Source organism: Cygnus atratus, chromosome 4 (genome assembly GCF_013377495.2).
Source record: "Cygnus atratus isolate AKBS03 ecotype Queensland, Australia chromosome 4, CAtr_DNAZoo_HiC_assembly, whole genome shotgun sequence".
Classification (NCBI taxonomy): domain Eukaryota; kingdom Metazoa; phylum Chordata; class Aves; order Anseriformes; family Anatidae; genus Cygnus; species Cygnus atratus.
Window position 1 is genome coordinate 63,789,932 of NC_066365.1, and position 20,834 is coordinate 63,810,765.

General features: G+C 39.2%; 1 protein-coding gene across 1 annotated transcript; it reads left to right on the top strand.

Moving 5' to 3' along the window:
• The first annotated feature begins 394 nt into the window (after positions 1-394).
• Positions 395-20,422, top strand: WDR1 (WD repeat domain 1). Its single transcript, XM_035547252.2, has 15 exons — positions 395-705; positions 846-967; positions 4,550-4,640; positions 7,337-7,484; positions 8,906-9,086; positions 10,923-11,000; positions 11,722-11,802; positions 11,921-12,154; positions 12,934-13,021; positions 14,303-14,459; positions 15,134-15,221; positions 16,679-16,789; positions 17,253-17,426; positions 18,577-18,721; positions 19,035-20,422. Exons 1-15 carry the CDS (start codon positions 690-692, stop codon positions 19,142-19,144), a joined length of 1,824 nt encoding a protein of 607 aa, XP_035403145.1. The 5' UTR covers positions 395-689; the 3' UTR covers positions 19,145-20,422.
• The last annotated feature ends 412 nt before the right edge of the window (positions 20,423-20,834 follow it).

Consider the following 20,834-nt stretch of genomic DNA (forward strand, 5'->3'; position numbering starts at 1 on the left):
TGGTGTGCCCTCAGTAGCTATTTCTGGGACAAATACCCCCTAGGTGCCATGTTTAACCACACACCAAGAGCCAGAGGCCCATGTGGCACTGTGAGGGGAGCTGGTGACAAGAAGATGGGAGAGGAGCGAAGGCCCTGGTGGCGGAGACTCCCTACCCCATGCTCTCCCCAACCTCCCTCTCCTCACAGCTCCACTTCCCGCCACCCACCCGCCGTCCCCATGGCAACGCCAGCAACCTCCCTTCACAGGTCTCCCTATGTGGCTTCACCACCGCTCCTGCGCATGCGCCGCTCAGAATGGTGGCGGGAACATTAGGTGGAGCGACGAGGCCCGCGCATGCGCAACGCTCCGGGTGACGCCCAAACCCGAAACCGGGCACCGCCGCCGCGTGGCGCTCAGCAGCTCCCAAGCGCCGGGGCGGGCCCGTGCCCGGGCGAGCCGACGGCATTTCCGGGGGAGGGCGGGAGGGAGCGGCGCGAGCAGAGTTGACTATATATGGTCATAGGCAGCGGCGGGCGGACGGGCGGCGCGGCCGCTTCCTGGTTCGGGCCGCGGCGCTGAGGCGGCGGCGGGCGGGTGAGGAGCAGAGCGGGAGCCGAGCGGCCGCCGGTCTGCCCGCCTGCGCCTCCCTCCCTTCCGTGCCCTTCCCTTCCTTCCTTCCCAGTGCCTCCGGCCGCGAGCGGACGAAGATGCCGTACGAGATCAGTAAGCCCCCGGCGAGGCGGAGGAGGGAGGGTGGGGGGCACCGGGGGACCGCCGGCAGCAACAAGTGACCGCGCCTTCTCTCCCCCCACCCGCCTTCTCTCTCTGTCTCCCTTCCTTCTTTTTTATTATTTTTTCCTCAGAAAAAGTGTTCGCCAGCCTCCCGCAGGTTGAACGAGGCGTTTCCAAAATCCTCGGAGGTGATCCTAAGGGCAATAATTTTCTCTATACCAACGGAAAATGCGTCGTCATCAGGAACGCCGATGTAACGTATCCCGGTTTATTTCGCTCCGTGCCCTAGCCCCGCTCGCTAACTTTCCTTTTCCTTCCCAGCCCCTCTTCAGTAGCAGCCCGGGCTTCCTTTCACGCTTAATTATCGCAATTGAGGTCGCGGCTCCGTGATCGGCAGCAGGGGGATAGGAAGGGTGCATGACTCAGGCGTGCAGCCATGGGCAGCAGCTACAAAAATCTGTAAAAAAAAAAAAAATCATTATTTCCTTTCTTTCTCTGTATAGGATTTATAGAGCAGAGACTGGTATGTTCTGGTTGTCCCTGTTTGTCTCCTTATATACCACTGTTAGGAAGTTGAGAGGTTTGTTTGCCTAATAAATGAAATCTTCCTTATTTCCTGTATTGGGCCTTTTGCTAGTAAAAGAAGCATGCAGATACTTGCAAACAACTGTCTTTAAGTCCATTATTCTGTAGCTTTTTTTCCCCCCCACCCTGTGAGCGCTCCAGGAATTGAACCAGTTGTCAGGTACTTGACTCTATGGCAAGCTGCACCTTGAGCTCTCACCCTGCTCATGGGGAATTTTTCTCATTATTCGAATACTAGAATGCCCCAGTTAATGTTTTCAGTGGTGTTTTTGTTTCTTTTTACTTTGGTGACAACTAGAGTAATGTTAGATGAGTTATTTAAATGATTTCAAAGATGGCATCCCTTAGAGAAGTATGGAGGAAGCGCTACATGTCCAGGCTATTGTCTTGCTATTGGTTTTCAAAAATCATTCTTTACTTATAAGTAAATGCTTGCTCTTTAGAAAAAATCAAACTCTCCCCCAGATTTAATTTCCTCTCTTACTGTAAACGTGGCTTGCAATAGGGAGGGCTGCAAGGGGACAGATCCTACCTCTGGAATTTCTAGGTCTCTACAAGAGTGTATTTGTAGATGGCTGCTTCTGCTTTTGTAAACTGGATTTTTTTATATTTTCCTGATTCATCTCATAACTCCCACTGTATTCAGATGGTTCTTCACTATCATGTCACAACACAGAAATGCTAGTAAACACTTAATTGCAAATTTCTTGTTTGGTAACAGTTTAAATGCACTCACTGAAAAACAAATCCATGCTTGTACTCTGGTTTTAACGTCTCAGTATTTATCCTATAGTAATAGTGTTTCACTCTCGGTGTCAAGAAAAGTTCAATTTTCTGAAACCAGAACCCCCAGTTAAACACTATAATGGCATACAGTGCAATGAGAGAAGAGAGAAAAGCCACTCTGCTTACATTACAGTTCTTGCCCAAGATATGGATTGTGACCTCCTCCCTTGCACTGTCATTAGTGCTTCTCTGACCCTATTTTGGGGGGTTGAATTGGAAGAAAACAATTTGCTTTTAGCTTTCTGAATCAGCTCACTGAAGGTTTGACTGGTGCAAATGTTAGTCCCAGCATGAGACAGAATGTAGATCACATTGCAAAGTCTGAGTACAAAAGTGAGGTGGGACTCTGGGAATTCCAATTTAGACTGTTTAAACTCTCAAGGGATGTTGAGAATGGAAGTCATAAACCCTTCAGTTTTATGTTGTTTATGCTGGCATGCAAATTTACCTGAACTGGCAAGTAGGAAGAACACCCACCTCTAAATCAAGAGCTGATCAGTGGTGATGAATATAGCCTTCAGGGTTAATATGTGAGCATGAAGTAGAGACATTCTTTAACAAGAAAAAGTTCTGGAATGGTGCTGAAGAAGCTCTCAGAGACAGGACTAGTGATATTTGTAAGGTTTCATACTTAATAAATAATTTATACTGTCTTCATGGGTCCAAGCCTACTTTGAAGCTTGGAACTTTAACTGCTTGGTTTCATACGTGGCTCTGGTTTCAGTGTTCAAAATAAGCCACATAAGCTCGCTCTTCTTGTTGAATCTGGTATTAGGTACTGTATTTGTCCTAGCTAGCAAACTTATCCAAAAACCTCTTTAGAACTGATTTTTTTTTTTCTTTTCCTCGTGGTATGAAAGACACATGAGATTTAAAAAAAAATAAATCAACAGGATTTAAAATGGTAATTCTGACCTACCTGATATCCTGAATTTATTGACTGTATTTTAAATTTGGGAATTTGATCTTAATGGTGCATTTCACCCTCTAAGTCAGTCTGTAAGTTCAGTCTCATCCCTTTAGGTCCCTGGACTCTTGGAGAGTGTTGCTATAAAACAGCAGCCACTTATGTATGCCATTACTAACAGAGTGGGGTTGTTTTGAGCTCCTTGAACTTGGAGATGGTGCAGCTATAGCTTAGGGAAACCATTATCGTGTATTGCTTAGCTAAAATCCCAGTTGCACACAAAATGGAGAATGACATGAGGATGCTGCAAATGCAGACAATTGTGACTTAAGTAAGGCTATAATGCACTCAAGCAATGTAAAAGCAGGAATGAAAAAGTTGCTTCTTGCATGAGTAAGCTATATTTTGTCTCCTGAGATGTAGCAGTACTGCAACAGCAAGAACTCATGCAAACAAGAGACTCTCTCTGCTTTCTAGCACAGAGCAGGTGCTTTAGTTTTTCCTGATTGGACAGCTGAATCATGCCACAACATCAGGTGGTTCTCTGGTTTGGTTGGATAATTCAGTATTTATTACAGCAGCTAAAATTGACTTTTGTTTTGACCATAGGAATAATGTTTCTGGAGCTGGAAGATGTCTGTTAACTGCCAGAAAAAGACCGCTCTAAGGAGTAGCGCATTACATTGTAGCTTAAGCAGTGTGTTTGGGAGATGTGCAGAATGTCTCTTCTGTTTATGCAGTTAATTTGAGAGCAGGCATTGGAAGAATTCTTGTCTAGATGTTGTCCTTTGATTGGTGTGGCACCTCAGTAGTGTAACACCACTGATCTTATGAGAGACAGTCAGTTTTATTATCCAGCCTGAAGCCTCTGAAAGCACATAAGACCGAAGAAATAAAACTGCGATGGCATGGCAGCAAATTTCTTTCAGAACTCCTGTGCAGCTGTTGCTACTGGGGAAGACTTCCTGTGCTAGTCTAGTAGCTTTTAAACCACATTTCAGTTGGCAAGAATGAGTAAGCCTTGCACAGCTCATTGGTTACTGAGTAATCCGGAGTGTGCGTACTGATGAGTAACGGCCATGCAGTATGGTTAACCATCTGCTGAACCTTCATACTCTACTATAGTACGACTTCTGGGTGTGTGTCCCGAAGCACAGCTCGTGTTTAGTGATCTACCTGGAGAGCTGTCTTAACCTGGCCAGCCCCATAAAAAGGACGTCTAATGCTTAGCATGCTACTTTGGAGAAGGTTTCTCTATTTTTCAGCAGATACTGAAGAGAGGGTCACAGCTAGTGTTGGCTGTCAGAGGAAATAATTTAACTGTGGCAGTTGTTAGAAATTAGCATATGATGTTTCAGTCATAACTGGACAGTAATTTTCTGCAATGTGCCCTGCAGTTTTCTTCTCAGTTGTAGACTATATCATGATTTAAAGGACAAATTAGAAGAAAGAATGAGAGGAGTGTTGGGAGAAATGAATTTTTTCATGGAATGTCTGATTTTACTTCTGTGAAAACCAGGAAGTACTACCTAGTAACATTTTTTTCCTTTAAATTAGAATCCTGCAATTGCTGACATCTATACTGAGCATGCCCACCAGGTTGTAGTTGCCAAGTATGCTCCCAGTGGATTCTACATAGCGTCTGGAGGTAAGGTATTGATGCGCATGCTGGATGGGCTATGGGGGCAGAGCTGTTAAAGTGCTTGGCACAAAACTTACTGGCACAACAGAGGAGTTAACCTTTAAATGTATGTCCAAACTGTATGCAACCAATGTGACATGCTGCAATGAAATTAAGTGAGGGAGGAAGGAAGGACTTCTGTAGTTGTTCCTCTAGCCTCTTTCTAAAGCATTGAGTTCTGTTTCCTGCTTGGTCTTTTTAAAATTGGTGCTTAAATCAGAAGGAACCTGGAAATCAACTTCACAAAGTATAAAGTTAAAGAGAAAAAAGCTTGGTGTAATAAATGATATTTGTACATGCAGCAGAATGAAAAGCTATTTCTGAAATACGGGGCTGCTGTTTCTTCTCATTAATATACTTGGATACTTTAGGGGTGAGGGAGGGATTCTAGAAGAGTATACTCATTTCGTTTCCATAGCCCCTTTTTTCGTGACAGAACTTGGCAAGATTTAGCATCATTTTTCTTACAGTTGTAACACAAACTAAAAAAGGCTTTCACTAGTAAGTTAACAGGGAAAATGGCAGATTGTCAACTTCTGTGAAATAGATGTTTGTGAATGAATATCTGAGAATGGGCAACATGAATTTCCTTCTGCGTGAATTTTTTGGATTATTAGTAAAAATGGCTGCAGTTTTTGATGATTTACAAACAAAGAACTAAACAATCCCATATTAACAGCAGCTTGGTTCAAATAATTCCTCCTTTTTCAGGAGGACTGGTGTACAGTTGAAGAATATTAACTTGCAACATCCATTTCTTAGAATTGCAATCAATTTGTATATTTAAAAAAACATTGCCATTGTCAATGAAAAACACCTGAGAAGCAACTAGTGGACCCAAATAGAGCAAAACCTCCTGATTTTAAATAATAGATCAGTTACTGTTGCTGAAAATAAACATTCTGAATATGTACCCCTTAGGGAGTCCAGATTTGTTTACACAAGTATTAGTAGTTGGTGAATTTCTGATCAATTTTATGGGTAGAGCACTTCTTTGAATTTGTAAAATATCTGTCCTTTCTTGCATATCTAAAAGCTGTATTAGAAAATGTGTCTTCTGAATACCAGGGGAGCTTTAAGAACACTGATAACACAGTCTTAGGTTTTGTATTTTTGTTCTTGTTCCTTTTTCCCCCTCCTTGTCTGAAGGAAATGAAAGCCAGGATTTTTTTGGCTCAGTCTTGTGTGTGGACCATATGTCAAACCGAGTACCTTCTTAAAATCTAGTTTGTATTTTTTTTAATCTACCGACTTGGTGCTGTAGGTTTGTGCTGTACTTAACCCTCAGGATAACCATTTATTTTGTTCTTGTGACACTGTAGATTCAGTCCTCTGTAAAATAAGTTTATATATGCCTAGCCTGATCCAAAAAGATGTCTTTCATTCGTGATCAGTGTAAGGAAGCTCCTTGCTTCTGGGGGAATTATTCATTTGGCTTTTTTTCAGACGTTGTTTGTCCTACCCCAGTAAACAAGCTTAGGCTGCAATATTTCCTTTAAAAGGTGTCTTCTGTATATCACTGATTTTGAAGTTTGAACTTGAATTCCACTACAAAAGCATTCTCAGTGTAAAATGAAGGGTTCTGAATCTGTCCTTTTAGCAGAAGTAGAGGTGGTGAGTCAGTGGGCAGGTCCCAAAGATACAGGGATGCTGTATGTCCATGCTGTAAAGATGCACTGATGCTCAAAAGAGCTCTGCTGTGGTAGAAGATATGCTGTTAACATGTAGTTTATTCTAAAAGGTGGCTTTTATGAAGGGTTCAGTACGCACAAAATCTACTGTGTGGGCTTTGTTACAGATATGTAAACCTGTCTGTGCATGGAACAATTCTGCTGGTTGCAGTGTTGCACCACGGTAATTGCTTCTAAATGGAAGAAAGCTCTAGTTTTGTGTAATACTTAGAGGAAGTAATGACCAAGGCAGCTGGCATTATGTTGTCCTAGATTGTTAGGACCTGTTACATCTGCTGCTTGTGTCATTAACGTTTTGTGATATTCTGTTGGATTTCTTTGTAATACTCTAGAAACTGCATGTGGATACCTGCACAAATAAGTGCGTACGTGCTTTTGTACTGAAAAAGCATGCTGATGTGTGCATGAATAGGGCTTTATGGGTAGAGGTCTCTTTGTACCTCTAAATATATATACCTTGTATTTACATGCAAAACAGGTTTGCTACAAAGGTGCAAAAAAGCTGAAGTGTGAATTTTAGTGCAACAGCCACTGTCCACCAGTTTCCTTCCTTATTGTAGAGTGGCTTACTTTCTAAAGTAGCATGTGTGAGCCATCTTGTAGTTGGTGGAGGATTTTCATTTTTTTGGTAACATAGACATGTAACATGCAAATGCCTACCTTCTCTTTACTATGTAACTTTCCTCACATGTTCTCAAATTTTCTCACATGTTCTCAAAAGTTCTTTACATGCATTGTATTTATTGCAGCATGTCTTAAGCCTTAATATCTGGTTAAAAACATACATCAGTGAAACAGATGTAGTCTTCAGCATTCTTAAATCAAGGGATTTGTGGTCATTGCAATAGGATAAGATTGGTCCCTACTACCAATGTTCAGTGTAGCTGAAAATTTGTATCCTGGCAGATTGTTGAGTCATGTGACTGAGTCATGCTGGAACAACAATAGTTATATTCTGTTTTATTATGGCAGATGTCTCTGGAAAGCTAAGAATCTGGGATACTACACAGAAGGAACACTTACTGAAGTATGAGTATCAGCCATTTGCAGGAAAAATCAAGGACCTTGCCTGGACTGAAGACAGCAAGAGAATTGCTGTGGTTGGAGAAGGAAGGGAAAAGTAAGTAAATTTTTTTTGTATATGTCTGTGTATTTATGCATATGTATTTGTGTGTGTATAAATATTCACACTGTAAACTTCTGTGATCTAGCAAAGCAGGTTCTTTGCAGAAAGCTTTTCCTTCTTCAGAGGAAGGAAATTGTGGCTTGTTCCCTCTTTAGACTTCAAAATGTCCCGTTCTGCAGCAGAGTTCTTTATGCAGTATTTGACAGTTGTAGAGCTACTTGGAAAATACAGTTCTGTTACAATTGCTTAGTTTAAATTGTGTGGGTTTGCTTATTTCTTAGAGGTGATATTATGTTAAATATCTGTTCAGTGTGACTCTTTAGGGATTTCTTGATTTTGATAGAGTAGGAAAGAAAAGCCACAAGTAGATTCTCTCCCTCTTCTTTCACCCCTCTCAAATTGAGGATATGATTGAATAAGACTACAAATAAAGAAAACCTTGTATCTGAATTTTCTCACCCAGCAACACTCCCATACTTTTAGGTATTACTATGTTGATTAAAATTGCAACCAGTTGTCCTTGTTTGACTAAATAAGGTGTCTGTTTCAGTCAGGTTTGTGTCCTTCCTTAATGCTTAAAGACTGGCAGATCTTTAAAACAGAGTCCAGACCAAATAGTCTTATACCTAGATGTCTGAAAAATATAGTGTGGTCCTGTTCCCCACCTTCTGCACCGTTTTTAAATGCCATCATGTACTATGTCCTGATATTGGAGAGATGTTCTTTGTCCCTGTCTGTCCCTTCACCCCTACCTGCCCCTTGGTAGATACTGTAGAAATTTTGTTCTTCTGCATTAAGAAACTGGACTGTTTCATATTAGGTGTGTGTACTTCAAATCTAGAATTATGCTGAAGTCATTCTACAAAGCCCATTTTAAATAGTGATTTTTCTGGTAGCTTAATGCCATTGTACTGAGCATACTAATTTAAAAAAACGTAATTTAAAATAAGAAATGGCAAAAATGCTATTATAATAATTCTTTATATCTTTAAGTAGTAATTGTTGTAAAAGTGATGGTACCCAATCTGGGCTAAATTGTCAGATAATTCATCTGATGTTATTGTTATCCTAGCTCTCTGAGTTCTGTGTAGTGACTAGTTAGTTGGCAAAACTTAGTGTTTTCTTATATAAACCAGTAGAGTTGTTGAAGAATATCTTCTGGATCTCTGAATTTTAGAAGCTCTGTACATAAAATGTTTGTCTGACCTTTTCAGCGAATGTCTCCTATTAAAGTCTAGGTTCTATCTCCAGCAAGATCTTAAATATCCTTCAGGGAACTGTGATGCGGTTGCATGAGATTAATGAGATGACCTAATTTCTTTGAGTGCACTCGAATCTGCTGTTTGCAGATGATCAAGGAATTAATCTAAATGTAACCTTTATGAATTATACTTAATGTGTGCTTCTCTAACTAGATTCGGAGCAGTGTTCCTGTGGGATAGTGGCTCTTCTGTTGGTGAGATCACTGGACACAACAAAGTGATCAACAGCGTGGACATAAAACAAACAAGACCTTATCGTCTAGCAACTGGCAGTGATGACAACTGTGCTGCTTTCTTTGAGGGACCTCCATTCAAGTTCAAGTTTACACTAAGTGTGAGTTTTAAGTTTAGTTGTGGTTACATTAAACTGTGTACCAAATTAACTAGAAGCTTTCCAACAAGCTTGCAGTTTTTGTCACAGCTAATTTTAATAAGTTCTTAATTCCCTCTTTTGAGCCACAGCTGGTGTCATGTGTCTGTCTTAAACCCATGTTTGTGTATAACTGAAGGCTTGACTCAAGCCTACAACCAAAACAAATCATTGGGTAAGAAGAAAACCTGAAGCATTTTAAATGAATTTTGGCTTTACGTCTTCTTTCATAGCATAAGCAGTAGGAATTCTCATCAGCCCTTGTGATGCTCCTTGAGCTCTTCTTCCTGACAGAGAAATGCATAGTGTTTCTTAAGACTCCAAGGTGCTTGATTCAAGAAATGTGGTTGTGTGAGTGGAATTTCCCAATCTGCTTAAGAATGCTCAAATCTGAAATCCCAAGGCAGCTCTGAAAGGGCGAGAGGAGGTGTTTTGAAATGTAACTAACCACAGAAAATATATACCCAATACTTGTAGAAATCAGTTTTGTTTTTACATTCTTTCTTACTTTTCTTATTGTACTAACTGAAATCTCATAACTGAAACAAAGCCTGGAACTACCACATTTAAGACATTCGTTGTTACTTGAGGCAAAAAAAAAAAGCCAAGAACTTGTGTAGCTTTTTCTGATGCCACAAAATGTGTCTTGCCTCAAAAAAAAAAAAAGTATTGCAGAGATACTGAATTTTATTGGACTAGTAAATTCCAAATATTTAGTGGCTCTTTTTTAAAAACTACAGTAGTAGGACTTATGAAAATAAGTATGTGCTTTGAGTAAGCTTCATACATTGACTTTAGTAAGGATTCCATTCCAGTTCTAGAAAAGGAATTGTTTTGAGCTCTGCAATCCAATGAAATGATGTAGTTGCCTAATATATTTCTGAACTTAAGTTGATACTTACATTTTGCTAAGCTGGTTCTTCTGGAGCTGTGAGGTCTGAATTGCTTACCAGTGCTGCTCAGACTGGTATGTGATGGAGCCTTCCTTTTAAAGTGATATTTGAGTTGCTGTATGGGATTCAAGTACAGGCTGTTAAATGGCTTAGATTGAAGCTTGAGGTATTGGGGGGGGAAAAGTATTTAATCAAAAAAAGTAGGTTAGAACCTGCCTTTTATAATACTAAAAATAGTCTTCCAAATCTCTTTGCATGGGAGCTTTGGCCTCATTGCGGTGCTTTCCTATTTAACGTGTGCTTTCTAGTTAACATCGTTCGAATAGTCTCCTGTTTGTAAGTGGCCTATTTGCAGAGCATACATCAGTCTTGCCTGGTTACTTCAGAGCTAGTATGACTGCAGTCTCCCAGAACTGGAATTCCAGTGAGCAATTTATTCTTCATTGCTGTGTTTTTTTACAATAATAAGCATAAAATACTTTTCTGTGTGTAAGATTTACTTGGACAATGAAGTAAGTCAAAACTTAGAGAATGCTGCAGAAGAATTGACTAGGGGGCAGGAATCCCATGATTGCATATAGGCTGCACCTGAGTTCCCCCCCCCACATATCCCTGATACAGGGCTTACTCATTCACCTGGTATTGTGCAAGTGGTGTGAGCTACATCAATATCCAACAGTTTCTTCCCTGGGCTGTTGTTGATCCATATGATCATCTTCAGTTATATTCATATATTCAGAGGCTTGGTTTGCTCTTGAGAAACTGAATAGCAGTATTCTCTACAGCAGGCATCTCCTACGTAACTAATTTATGGCTTGAATATAAGAGAACTTCATTGTTACTGGATTATCTCCTATGTAATTTGGTCTCTTCTTATCTTGTGTGCTGGTTGTTCTCTTTTCTACAGGACCATACGCGGTTTGTGAACTGTGTGAGATTTTCTCCTGATGGGAACAGATTTGCTACAGCTAGTGCAGATGGCCAGGTAAAACAAGTAACTCTTTTCTGTAGTGACTTTTAGAATGAGAGATTTTCTTCTGCATTTTCTTATTCCTGCTTTTCCTTATTCTTACTGCTTTTTCTTATTCTGAGAAATCATGGATGTAAACTTATAGGGAGACACTAGAAAGGTGTAACAGCTGATGTCAGACCATTTTCACTTAGCCTTGTCCCTGTTCCATCTCCCTGGCGTATTACTTCTCTTGGAGATGATTTTGGTAGGAATATATCAGACTTCTGCAATATGTGCATCCTTGTTATGATCATGAAAAGTCTGAACTCATAGATGGTATTGTAGCTCCATGTGGATGCCCTGCTGCTAAGGGCAGATTTAATAACGTTTACCATAGGCTGCTCCTTCTATGTAGTAGATTTCCATGTTGTAGGCAGATACCCCTGACAGCAGTGCTAAGCAGCTGCCATCACAGCAGGAGTTAAAAATGTTACATCTCCCACAATTTCAAATGTCAGGATCCAGTGTACAGGGTGGCTTACTGTGCTTATTTAGAATTGTCACTTTATTGATTCAGGCTTAAATATTAAATGCAGGACTACTTGTGCCTCTTCAAAAATCTGCTACTTTATAAGCTGGAAAGTGTGCTTTGTAACAAAAGAATATGAGCAGTGCAAGTACCAATGTTTTAGTTCTTCGTTTTTTCTCCTGTTACCGCTTTTCTATTTGTGATATGTCTGTGTGCTCTTTTAAGATTTTCATCTATGATGGGAAGACGGGAGAGAAAGTGTGTGCTCTTGGTGGAGACAAAGCTCATGATGGAGGTATTTATGCGGTAAGTATCACTTCATTTGTGCAAATGATCCATGCCGTTTCATTACGAAGTTCATGGACTGTGAAGTCTTGCAATAATAAATGCACTTACTATCCTGTGGTGGCATTTAATTTTACAGATTAGTTGGAGCCCTGACAGTAGCCAGTTGCTTTCTGCTTCTGGAGATAAAACTGCTAAAATCTGGGATGTTGGTGCTAATTCAGTTGTCAATACTTTCAACATGGGATCAAATGTGTTGGATCAGCAGCTTGGTTGCTTGTGGCAGAAAGACCACTTACTGACTATCTCCCTCTCTGGCTATATTAATTATCTGGACAAGAACAATCCAGATAAACCTTTACGTGTCATAAAGGTAGGTGAAACTTACATTGTCACACCAGAGTCTCTCTGATAAATGGTTTGGTGGTTGAAGTTGTCAAACAAGCTATATGTGACTGACTATCACAAGTCACGTAAATCAAAAAGTTACAATGTTAAGTGCAGTGATATTGTGCAAATATACAGACTGACTTGGTTTCAATTAAGGTTATCAGATTTTTCTTTTGTAGTAGCTTTAAGCATTCTTCAGATGAGAGAAGAATACAACATAGATAGAAAACTACCAGTGATGTCTCAGTGAACCAGAGCCACTGTGTTGTGAACAAGGTGACTAGGGTTACTATACAAGTGAGCTTTAATTTTAGGAATTACAGAGTTCGCTGACACAGCACTCTCACGGGAGCTTACGTTTTTACATGAACTAGAAACAGATGTCCCAGATTCTTGTTACTATAATTCTGGCAGCTGGTGTGGGTGCACAACCACATTTAATCTTCATCTGAATCGTAAAGTGCTTGAAAAGTAAACTTTGCCTATGAAAAGACTGTGAAAGTATTTTGGCCTAGCTAGCAGTCTTAAGTAATAGGGGTATTCACAGTGCTTATTTTTTCTCCTTAATGGGTAGTACATGTAAATAGCAATACTGCAGTAGTAAAATGACTTCACTAATTAGTGGTTTGTATCCTGGGTAACCTTCAATGCTTATAAATGTTACTTTCTGAATAACCTGTAATTCTTCTCAAATAGATTTGAACTTATATATGGATGTTAAAGTGAAAAATTGCCTATCAATAATTATTGTCCTATTCACAGGGTCACAGTAAATCAATTCAGTGTCTTACAGTGCATAAAAATGGTGGAAAGTCCTATATTTACTCTGGCAGTAATGATGGTCATATTAATATCCTTTGAATAATAATGTGACACTTGTTTTAACCTTATAGTCTGAGAAAGCTTGTTAGGAAAAAAATGCTTCACCAAAGACAAAAATTATCTTTATTGAACACAATTTATATCTTCTGAAGAAACTTATTTTGTCTTCCCTGTCTTATTTTACTGTTTGCCTTTAAATTTGCCTGCTAAATACATGCCAGTTCCTAATTGCCAGTTCTCACTTCTTTGTAGTAGGTAGATTGTTAGAATGAAGAAGTAAATATACAAATTAGCCTCTTGTAACTTTCTGTATATAATTGATTACACGTGTTAAATATGTATTGCTGCTGCTTGCTGTTACATGCAGTAAATAGGTAGGTTTCAGCATGAGCTGGAAGTCATCTGTTTTGGTTTTTCAGATGTTCAGGGCAAGGAAGATGACAAACTCTTGTTAATCTCCCTCTGACCTAGTAACAAGCACTTCTTACAGCAGTTCTTCCCACCTGTATTCAGATGACATATTCTGTGACATACCAATCCTATTCTTTACTTGATATCCCAAATGTCACTAGGCTTTCTCAGTGCTCAAGAGAACTTGTACTTCTCTCAAGATTCAATTCCAGTCCCTTTGGTTTCTGAATTAAAATGTTGGGAATGCAGTCAGATCCCTAAAGGGCATGGGTAAAGGGTGAGGCTGTGGTGTGTTTAGCTAAAGACTGTTGGCTTTTCTTCAACATTCTGAAGATTATAAATAAAATTGCAGTCCTTCATCCAGCTTGCCATGATGCACTAAAATGGCATCGCATTGGCAGAAACCATTGTAAAATAAAGGACTTACCTCTCAGCAAAGCTCTAGTACAAACTGATAGTTCAAACTGATATTAATACCTCTTATGAGGGAAAGCCAATGTTGCAGGACTTGTAAATGTAATTGTTTTGAAAAGTATTTTGCATTCACAGACCTAATGCTAATTGTTCCAATATTTACTATCAATTGTAAGAACTCACTTAGCTTATTATAGAACATCAGAATTTCATTTAATAAATAGTGTGAGGGATATTGAACACTGACATGGGTTTCTGGAGAAACTGTAGAGACTCCATCGTTGGAGATGCTCAAAACCCAATTGAATAAGTGATCTGCTTTATCTGAACCTGACTTGAGCAAATGTTTGGACTAAACAGTCTCTGGGGGCTACTTCTGACCTCAGTTTTCTGATTACATAAGCTATTTAACTTCTTAATTGGGATATTTTTCTATATCTGACTGCGCTGGTGTCTTCAAATATTCCTTAATTCTATTGTGTACATTATTGGGATTCGGACACTGGAGAGAATGATGGCTTTTCTGGGAAAGGCCATACAAACCAGGTTTCTAGAATGGCAGTGGACGAAATGGATCAGCTGGTCACCTGCAGTATGGATGATACTGTGCGCTATACTAACCTTAGCAAGAGGGACTACAGGTTAGTTAAACTGTTATCTTTTATTGTAATATTGAAGCCTTTTTTATTTTCCAGCAACCATTTTATTGATTTATATGGTATATAATTTTATGCTGCAATTTATTCAGGTTTTAAGTTACCATGGGAACTGTAGAAACGATTGCTGCACCAACCTTACTTTTTTCTGTGACAAAGGAAAATGCATCCCAGGCTTTTCACTTAGTCTCATCCCTTCCACAGGTTAGATAGATATCTGTCCTGTATCAGGTGGCTTACTTAGGGGATGGTGGGAAGGGTGTCAGTTTCTCTATGATTCATTAATACATAAGAATACTGTTAATAAGCAGCTTGTTAGGAGGGCTGGGATACGGCTGTTCCTTCATCAAAACTACAATTGAAGGAAAAAAACTTTACAGAATTGTATTAAGATCACCTAGTTACATCCAGAATTTATACTCTAGTGTAGTAACATTGACTTTCACTTAGAAGGTATACTACCCAATTAAGATATGTTTGGTCTTTAGAATGTCAGTAAGGAAACTTTGCAGATTTTAATTTAAAACTTTTTAGGTATATCCATGAAGATCATTATTAGGTGATTATTTTAAAACTGATTATTCAATAATATTAAGTATGGAATATTTTTCTCTGTTTTGTTCCTTCCCGCTTCTCTACCCTACCACACCTTCCTCTAGTGGCCAGGATGCTGTGAAAATGGATGTTCAACCAAAATGTTTAGCTGTGGGTCCTGGTGGCTATACTGTAGTTTTATGCATTGGACAAGTAAGTATTAACTTCTGGACTTGCAACACAATTGCTCTGTTAATAATGAAGTGTATGGTAACAAGATGGCTTCTAACTTGTTTAGTGTGGGATCGTTAGCAAGAGCTTTGGAGAACATAATTAAACAAGCCCTTGTGATAGCCTTGCCTTTTTTCTTGTACCAATTGAATGGTCTTATGTATGGATTTAAACTTCATGTAGTCCCTTGTGTGCATACATCTGAATTCGTTGTTAACAGTACAGTTTTGTGCAGGAAGGCTGCACCAAGTCTAAGTTGAGATAGGGAGAAAAGAACCCTGTATACTTGCTGAATTGGAAGCTAAATAGGCATGTCTTGACTGTTGGTTATAAGTGTGCCTGAAATAAATCCTCTCAGGTACTGATTATAAAGAGGTTCTGATCTGCTGTCTCTTTCAAGTTTATTATGCTAGATTTCATTCTCCATACTCATTCTCTTTTTGGAGAGAGAAGTGGGGTTGGGGGGAAGAGGTAAAGAAGAGAGGGAGAGCAGAAAAGGGCAAGGCAATAAAGTTTAATTTTATTCTGTCATGTAACTGTTGGAGTAAGCGCACTTACCTCTATGTACTATGATGGCCTTAAGAACGTTTTTGCTAGTACATAGGACTTCTCTGGTATATCTTTTTTTGAGTGATTTTTTTGTTGATTCTTTTCTAAAGATTATAGGGATTAAGCATTATGTTCATGCAAGAATATTAACTTCCAAGTAATGTTCTTGCCTGCTCTGTTCAGTGAGGCAGTTCTGGGGAAAAATTGCATCTTGCTGCTGCATTTTTTTGGCAACTAATCCAGCTAATAAATTGGAAAAATGCTGTTCAGTGTGGATAGCTCGAATTTGCTTGTCAGCAGTATTCAGATCACAAAACTCCAGAAGGATTTGTATCATCAAGGCAATCATGTATCAAAGCCTGCCTAAATTCTAATGATTTCTTTTCCTTGTGTGGATACTTGTTCTATGCTTGAGCCTTTCATTAAGGTTGTCCAAACCTGTTTCCAATGTGAGTTATAATTCTAGTTGTCTGTTATATAGATCTAGATAGGAAATAGCCCTCAATGTAATACTGCAGTATTAATGTGCTGCTAATTTGGGCCTGTGTCCCTTCCTTTAATAGTGAACTGGGCAGGGAGCGAGCACTGCTAAAAATACTACTTCATCCACGTTTCTTTTCTGTTCTGACCAAGTGAGGTAAAGCTGAATGCAGTAGAGCATGCCCTGTGCTACCTAATGTAGAATGCTTAACCTGCTGTACTAGAGTTCTTAGTCACCACACAGGCCCTTTTTAATTTTTAAAGGAGTGAATCAGTTCCCTCAGGATCAGAATATAGTAGACTTCTGAGCGGTCAGAGTGGATTTGTGACTAAGCAACATGGCTTAGTCATAGTTATGTATTGGGCGCTTGGAAGAATGATCTTAATACTTACTGATTTTTGATTTGCAGATTGTCTTGATGAAAGATAAGAAAAAATGTTTTGCAATTGATGACCTTGGCTATGAGCCAGAAGCTGTAGCTGTTCACCCTGGAGGAGGTACAGTAGCAGTGGGAGGAACGGTAAGGTTGCACTTCTTACAACTGTACTTCTGTGACTACTTGCACCGGTAACAGAAGCCTTTAACAATAGTAGGTCTGTTGTGTTGAGAAGTAGTAGATGGCAGGTTGTAACAACAGCAGTATTGTAATAAGTAACCTATGTGTAATTGGTATTCCTGGGGAATGAAAGCCCAGGTTCTTCCACCATTGTTACCAATATCTATTTCATTTTTCGCATCTCGTCTTCACTGTCTACAAACTGTTTTTACTCAGTGCAAGATTAAAGTAGGCAAATTCTTCAGTTCTGTATTCTAGACTTGTTGGACTGTAGCCAGTATGAATGACAGTTCTTTAAACTGTTTCTCAATATAAGCAGTACCAGATGGAATTGATGACAACCGTCCAGAAGCTCGGTGAGCCTTCCTGTTTCTACTGTACAGTGACTTTTTTGTACCTCCCCCTCTTCTCCACTTTTAACTTGCAGGATGGGAATGTCCGTTTGTATTCAATCCAAGGAACCTCTTTGAAAAGTGATGAGAAGTCTTTGGAAGCCAAAGGTCCTGTTACTGACCTGGCGTATTCTCACGATGGTGCCTTTCTTGCAGTCTGTGATGCAAACAAAGTTGTCACTGTCTTTAGCGTCACTGATGGCTACGCGGTAAGAAAAGCTGCATCAGTTTTTTTGTTTAAAAACACATACTGGCATCTCATGTCTAAATCTGTTGTGATGGAATGTGTAGCTGGTGGGCCATAATTGTTAAATCACAAATGTGCACTTGGTGTTTCTGTGACTTTACCTGACATTTTGGGATAGCGTTTCTTTTCACAGCAGCTTATGTGAAGCCATCAGATTGTTAGAATAGAGGAAATGTACAGCATAGGTTGATTACTAGGAAAATGCTCAAATTCAGTCTTTTAATAAACAGATAAATGGAGTGGAGTAGAGGGGGAAGGGTCAGGTTTCCACAGGCTAGGGGTAATGAAATACAAAAGATTACAGAGTGTGCAGGTTCCTTATTTGGATCAGCTGAATCAATAACATGGGGTTTTTTTGCTTGTTTATTTTGCAAAACAAAAGTCAATGAATTGCATGCATGTCAAGTAGAGAACTAGTGTGCATTTCTGTACAATAGATAAGAATGCAGGCCCAATTTGATGAGAATTCTGCAGTGCAATAAACTTTAATGAAGTGAATAAAGCAGACTTAACAATGTAACTTTGCTAGCTGTGGCATACAACTTTGTGGTAAGAACTAAACACCAAAAGGGATATATGGTAGGGCAGGGAATCTTGTGCCATTCTTCAATCTACTGTCCTTTAACCAAGAGACAAGTAACAAGCAATTGCTGCTTCTCAGCTGAGTAGCCAATATGTGAATCAGCATTCTAAAGTCATTTTTCCAGAAGTTTACTGAAACCACACTGAAGTAGACAATTCAGGATGACATTCCAGAAAAACACTTCATTTTTTAAGTAAAAACTTAAAGAATTGTGCTTTTGAAAATATCCGAAGGGTTATTTTAAAGGCCTCTAAATAAAAAGAACTTGCTGTACATGCCCATTACAGATCCATGTTTCATAGAAAGTCTTCAAATTGTTTACAAAAGGTCTGGATTTTTGTATACATTTTATGCCATTTATTTAAACTCTAATCAAAAGAAGTCAGCACTTGGCATAGGACATCCATCTGCACCTCAGATACACATTAAAATTATCATTGTTTGTGATGCTATACATTGAAAGCCAGTGATTTCCTGCAGTAGCTGGAACTAATGAAATGACGCTGTATCCCTGTTAACTTTCAAATAGGAACATAACGTCTTCTATGGACACCATGCAAAAATTGTTTGTGTTGCCTGGTCACCAGATAATGAACACTTTGCTTCTGGAGGCATGGATATGATGGTATATGTTTGGACTGTAGGTGATCCAGAGACCAGAGTCAAAATACCAGGTATGTTTGCTTCAGAATTTAACTTCTGAAAGTTGCTAGTCTTACAATCCAACATGGTGCTTGTTTTCTAGAACTGGACAGTAAGCAGATAAATTGCTGTGTATGTTCCCAAGCTAATTTAGCTTTCCTGTTAATCTCTTCCATATAACTTAGCTGGCTGTTTTAGCTATGTTCTGTTATGTTCTTTTATTATGTAGTCACAAAATATAGTACTAGTATTTAATGCAGCTGAAAATCACTTTTGGAATATGTGCTGAAGTTATTTCGTCAGCCTAGCCTTCCTAACTTTCTCTTATTTCTCACTGCCATACAGATGCTCACAGACTACATCATGTAAGTGGCTTGGCATGGTTGGATGAACATACTCTGGTAACAACATCCCATGATGCTTCTGTCAAAGCGTGGTCTATCTCCTACAATTGAAATAAGTCGTCTCTTTGGAAGGACCTAATCAGGGACTAGAACTACTGCAGCGGAACATAGCATTTCTCTTAAAGAATCTGTATTGGCCTCTGGGTCTGCTATCATATCCTCATATCTTTACAGGGTGTTCATATCTGTAATTAAATGTACTTTGAAAGCTTTAGCCAGTAACAGTTTGCACATGAAAAGCACTTAAATTATGTCTGGAGCTTAACCTTTGTGCTGAACATTCCAGAGGCAACAGCCTAGCAAGTTGGCGTGAAAGATTCAGGCGTGAAAGATTCAAACTCAATCACTTGTTCTTTTCTAACCAAGAAACATGAGACTGTACAGCATGAGAGTAATACTTCTCATTTTTTCTAATTACAGAACATTTCTGTACTAACGGTCATAGTAAGAATATTTAGTTGTGATCTGAAACCAATCAAGCTGTGTGCAGCTACTGTATATTGCTTTGCTTCTCTGTACTGCACCAAACTGTTGCCTCAGATTTTCTCCTCCAGATAACAAAATGGGGTACATACATAATAAACTTATGTATTTCATGTCAAAGCTTTGTGGTTTATTTTAGGATGAAAGTGTGGGGTTTTGATGTACTTACTGTTGTGGGTATAATGTTTACAAATAATTGTTGTGGCAACTTCTTGCTTCGAAAACACATTTGTTACTATCATGGAATAAGAATGTCTAGTCATTTCAGTGTCAGAAAAAATCTGTTTCAAAGATTAAAGATATTTTCTGTTTGAAGGAGGAGAAGCATGTTATTGTTCACAAAAATGCAGTACTTCTACCACCCTTTTTGAAAGTACAGGAATTAAACTAAGTGAAGCGTTGTGACTCAAAGTGCTTTTTGAGGAGATAGTGTTTACTAAGTAACTTCTATGCATCCGCATGTACAGAACAGTTGCATGTAAGCTGTTATCTAATGCAGACAGATCATGCTCTTGTGTTTGGTTCCCTTCTCGCACTCTACAGCACATTTAAGTGATTTGAAGCGAACAGTCCAGCCAGGCTGGAGGAGGGCACTGGTGCAATGTAGTAGGATTTGTTACCATCTCTATTGGCCAGAAGTTGGTGGTGGTGTCCAGAACCTTGGAATACTTTTTTTTTCAAACTTTCCTCTAAGTCTTTATCACTGTCACCCCTCCGATATTGGTTTGGTTTTTATTAAGCTTTCCTTTCTGTGTGGATTTGTATGTTGTTTTTCTTATTAGTCATATTTCTAATGATTAATTGTACAGCAAATAAAAATTCTTTCACTGGGCCTTTCACTGATAACTTACAATGTCAGATGTATCATGTTATGTTTTTGTAAAGGGGGAACAAATAGTGAATGTTTATTTGGCTACATAAGCAAAGCACCTTTTCCAAAGAAACTGCTGCCCTTTCTGGAGCTATGTGGAAATAGGGCCTTCACTGTTAGGTTGACTATAAAATGTGTGTGTGGTAACAGAAGCCATTGGCTTAGCTGGACAAATTGTGATTACTTCAGCTATCATGCTATCATATATCTATTTTTTTCTGCATTCCCTTTCCCACAACCCTGTTCTGTCTGTGGCAGCTTACGGCAAGATGCTCTACAGGCCTCATGACCTCTTTTAAAAAAAAAAAAAAAAATAGATGGGATGTGGAGTGATTTCTATGAACTCACAATTATTTTCTTCAGTTGTAGTTTACAGATGCTAGTGAC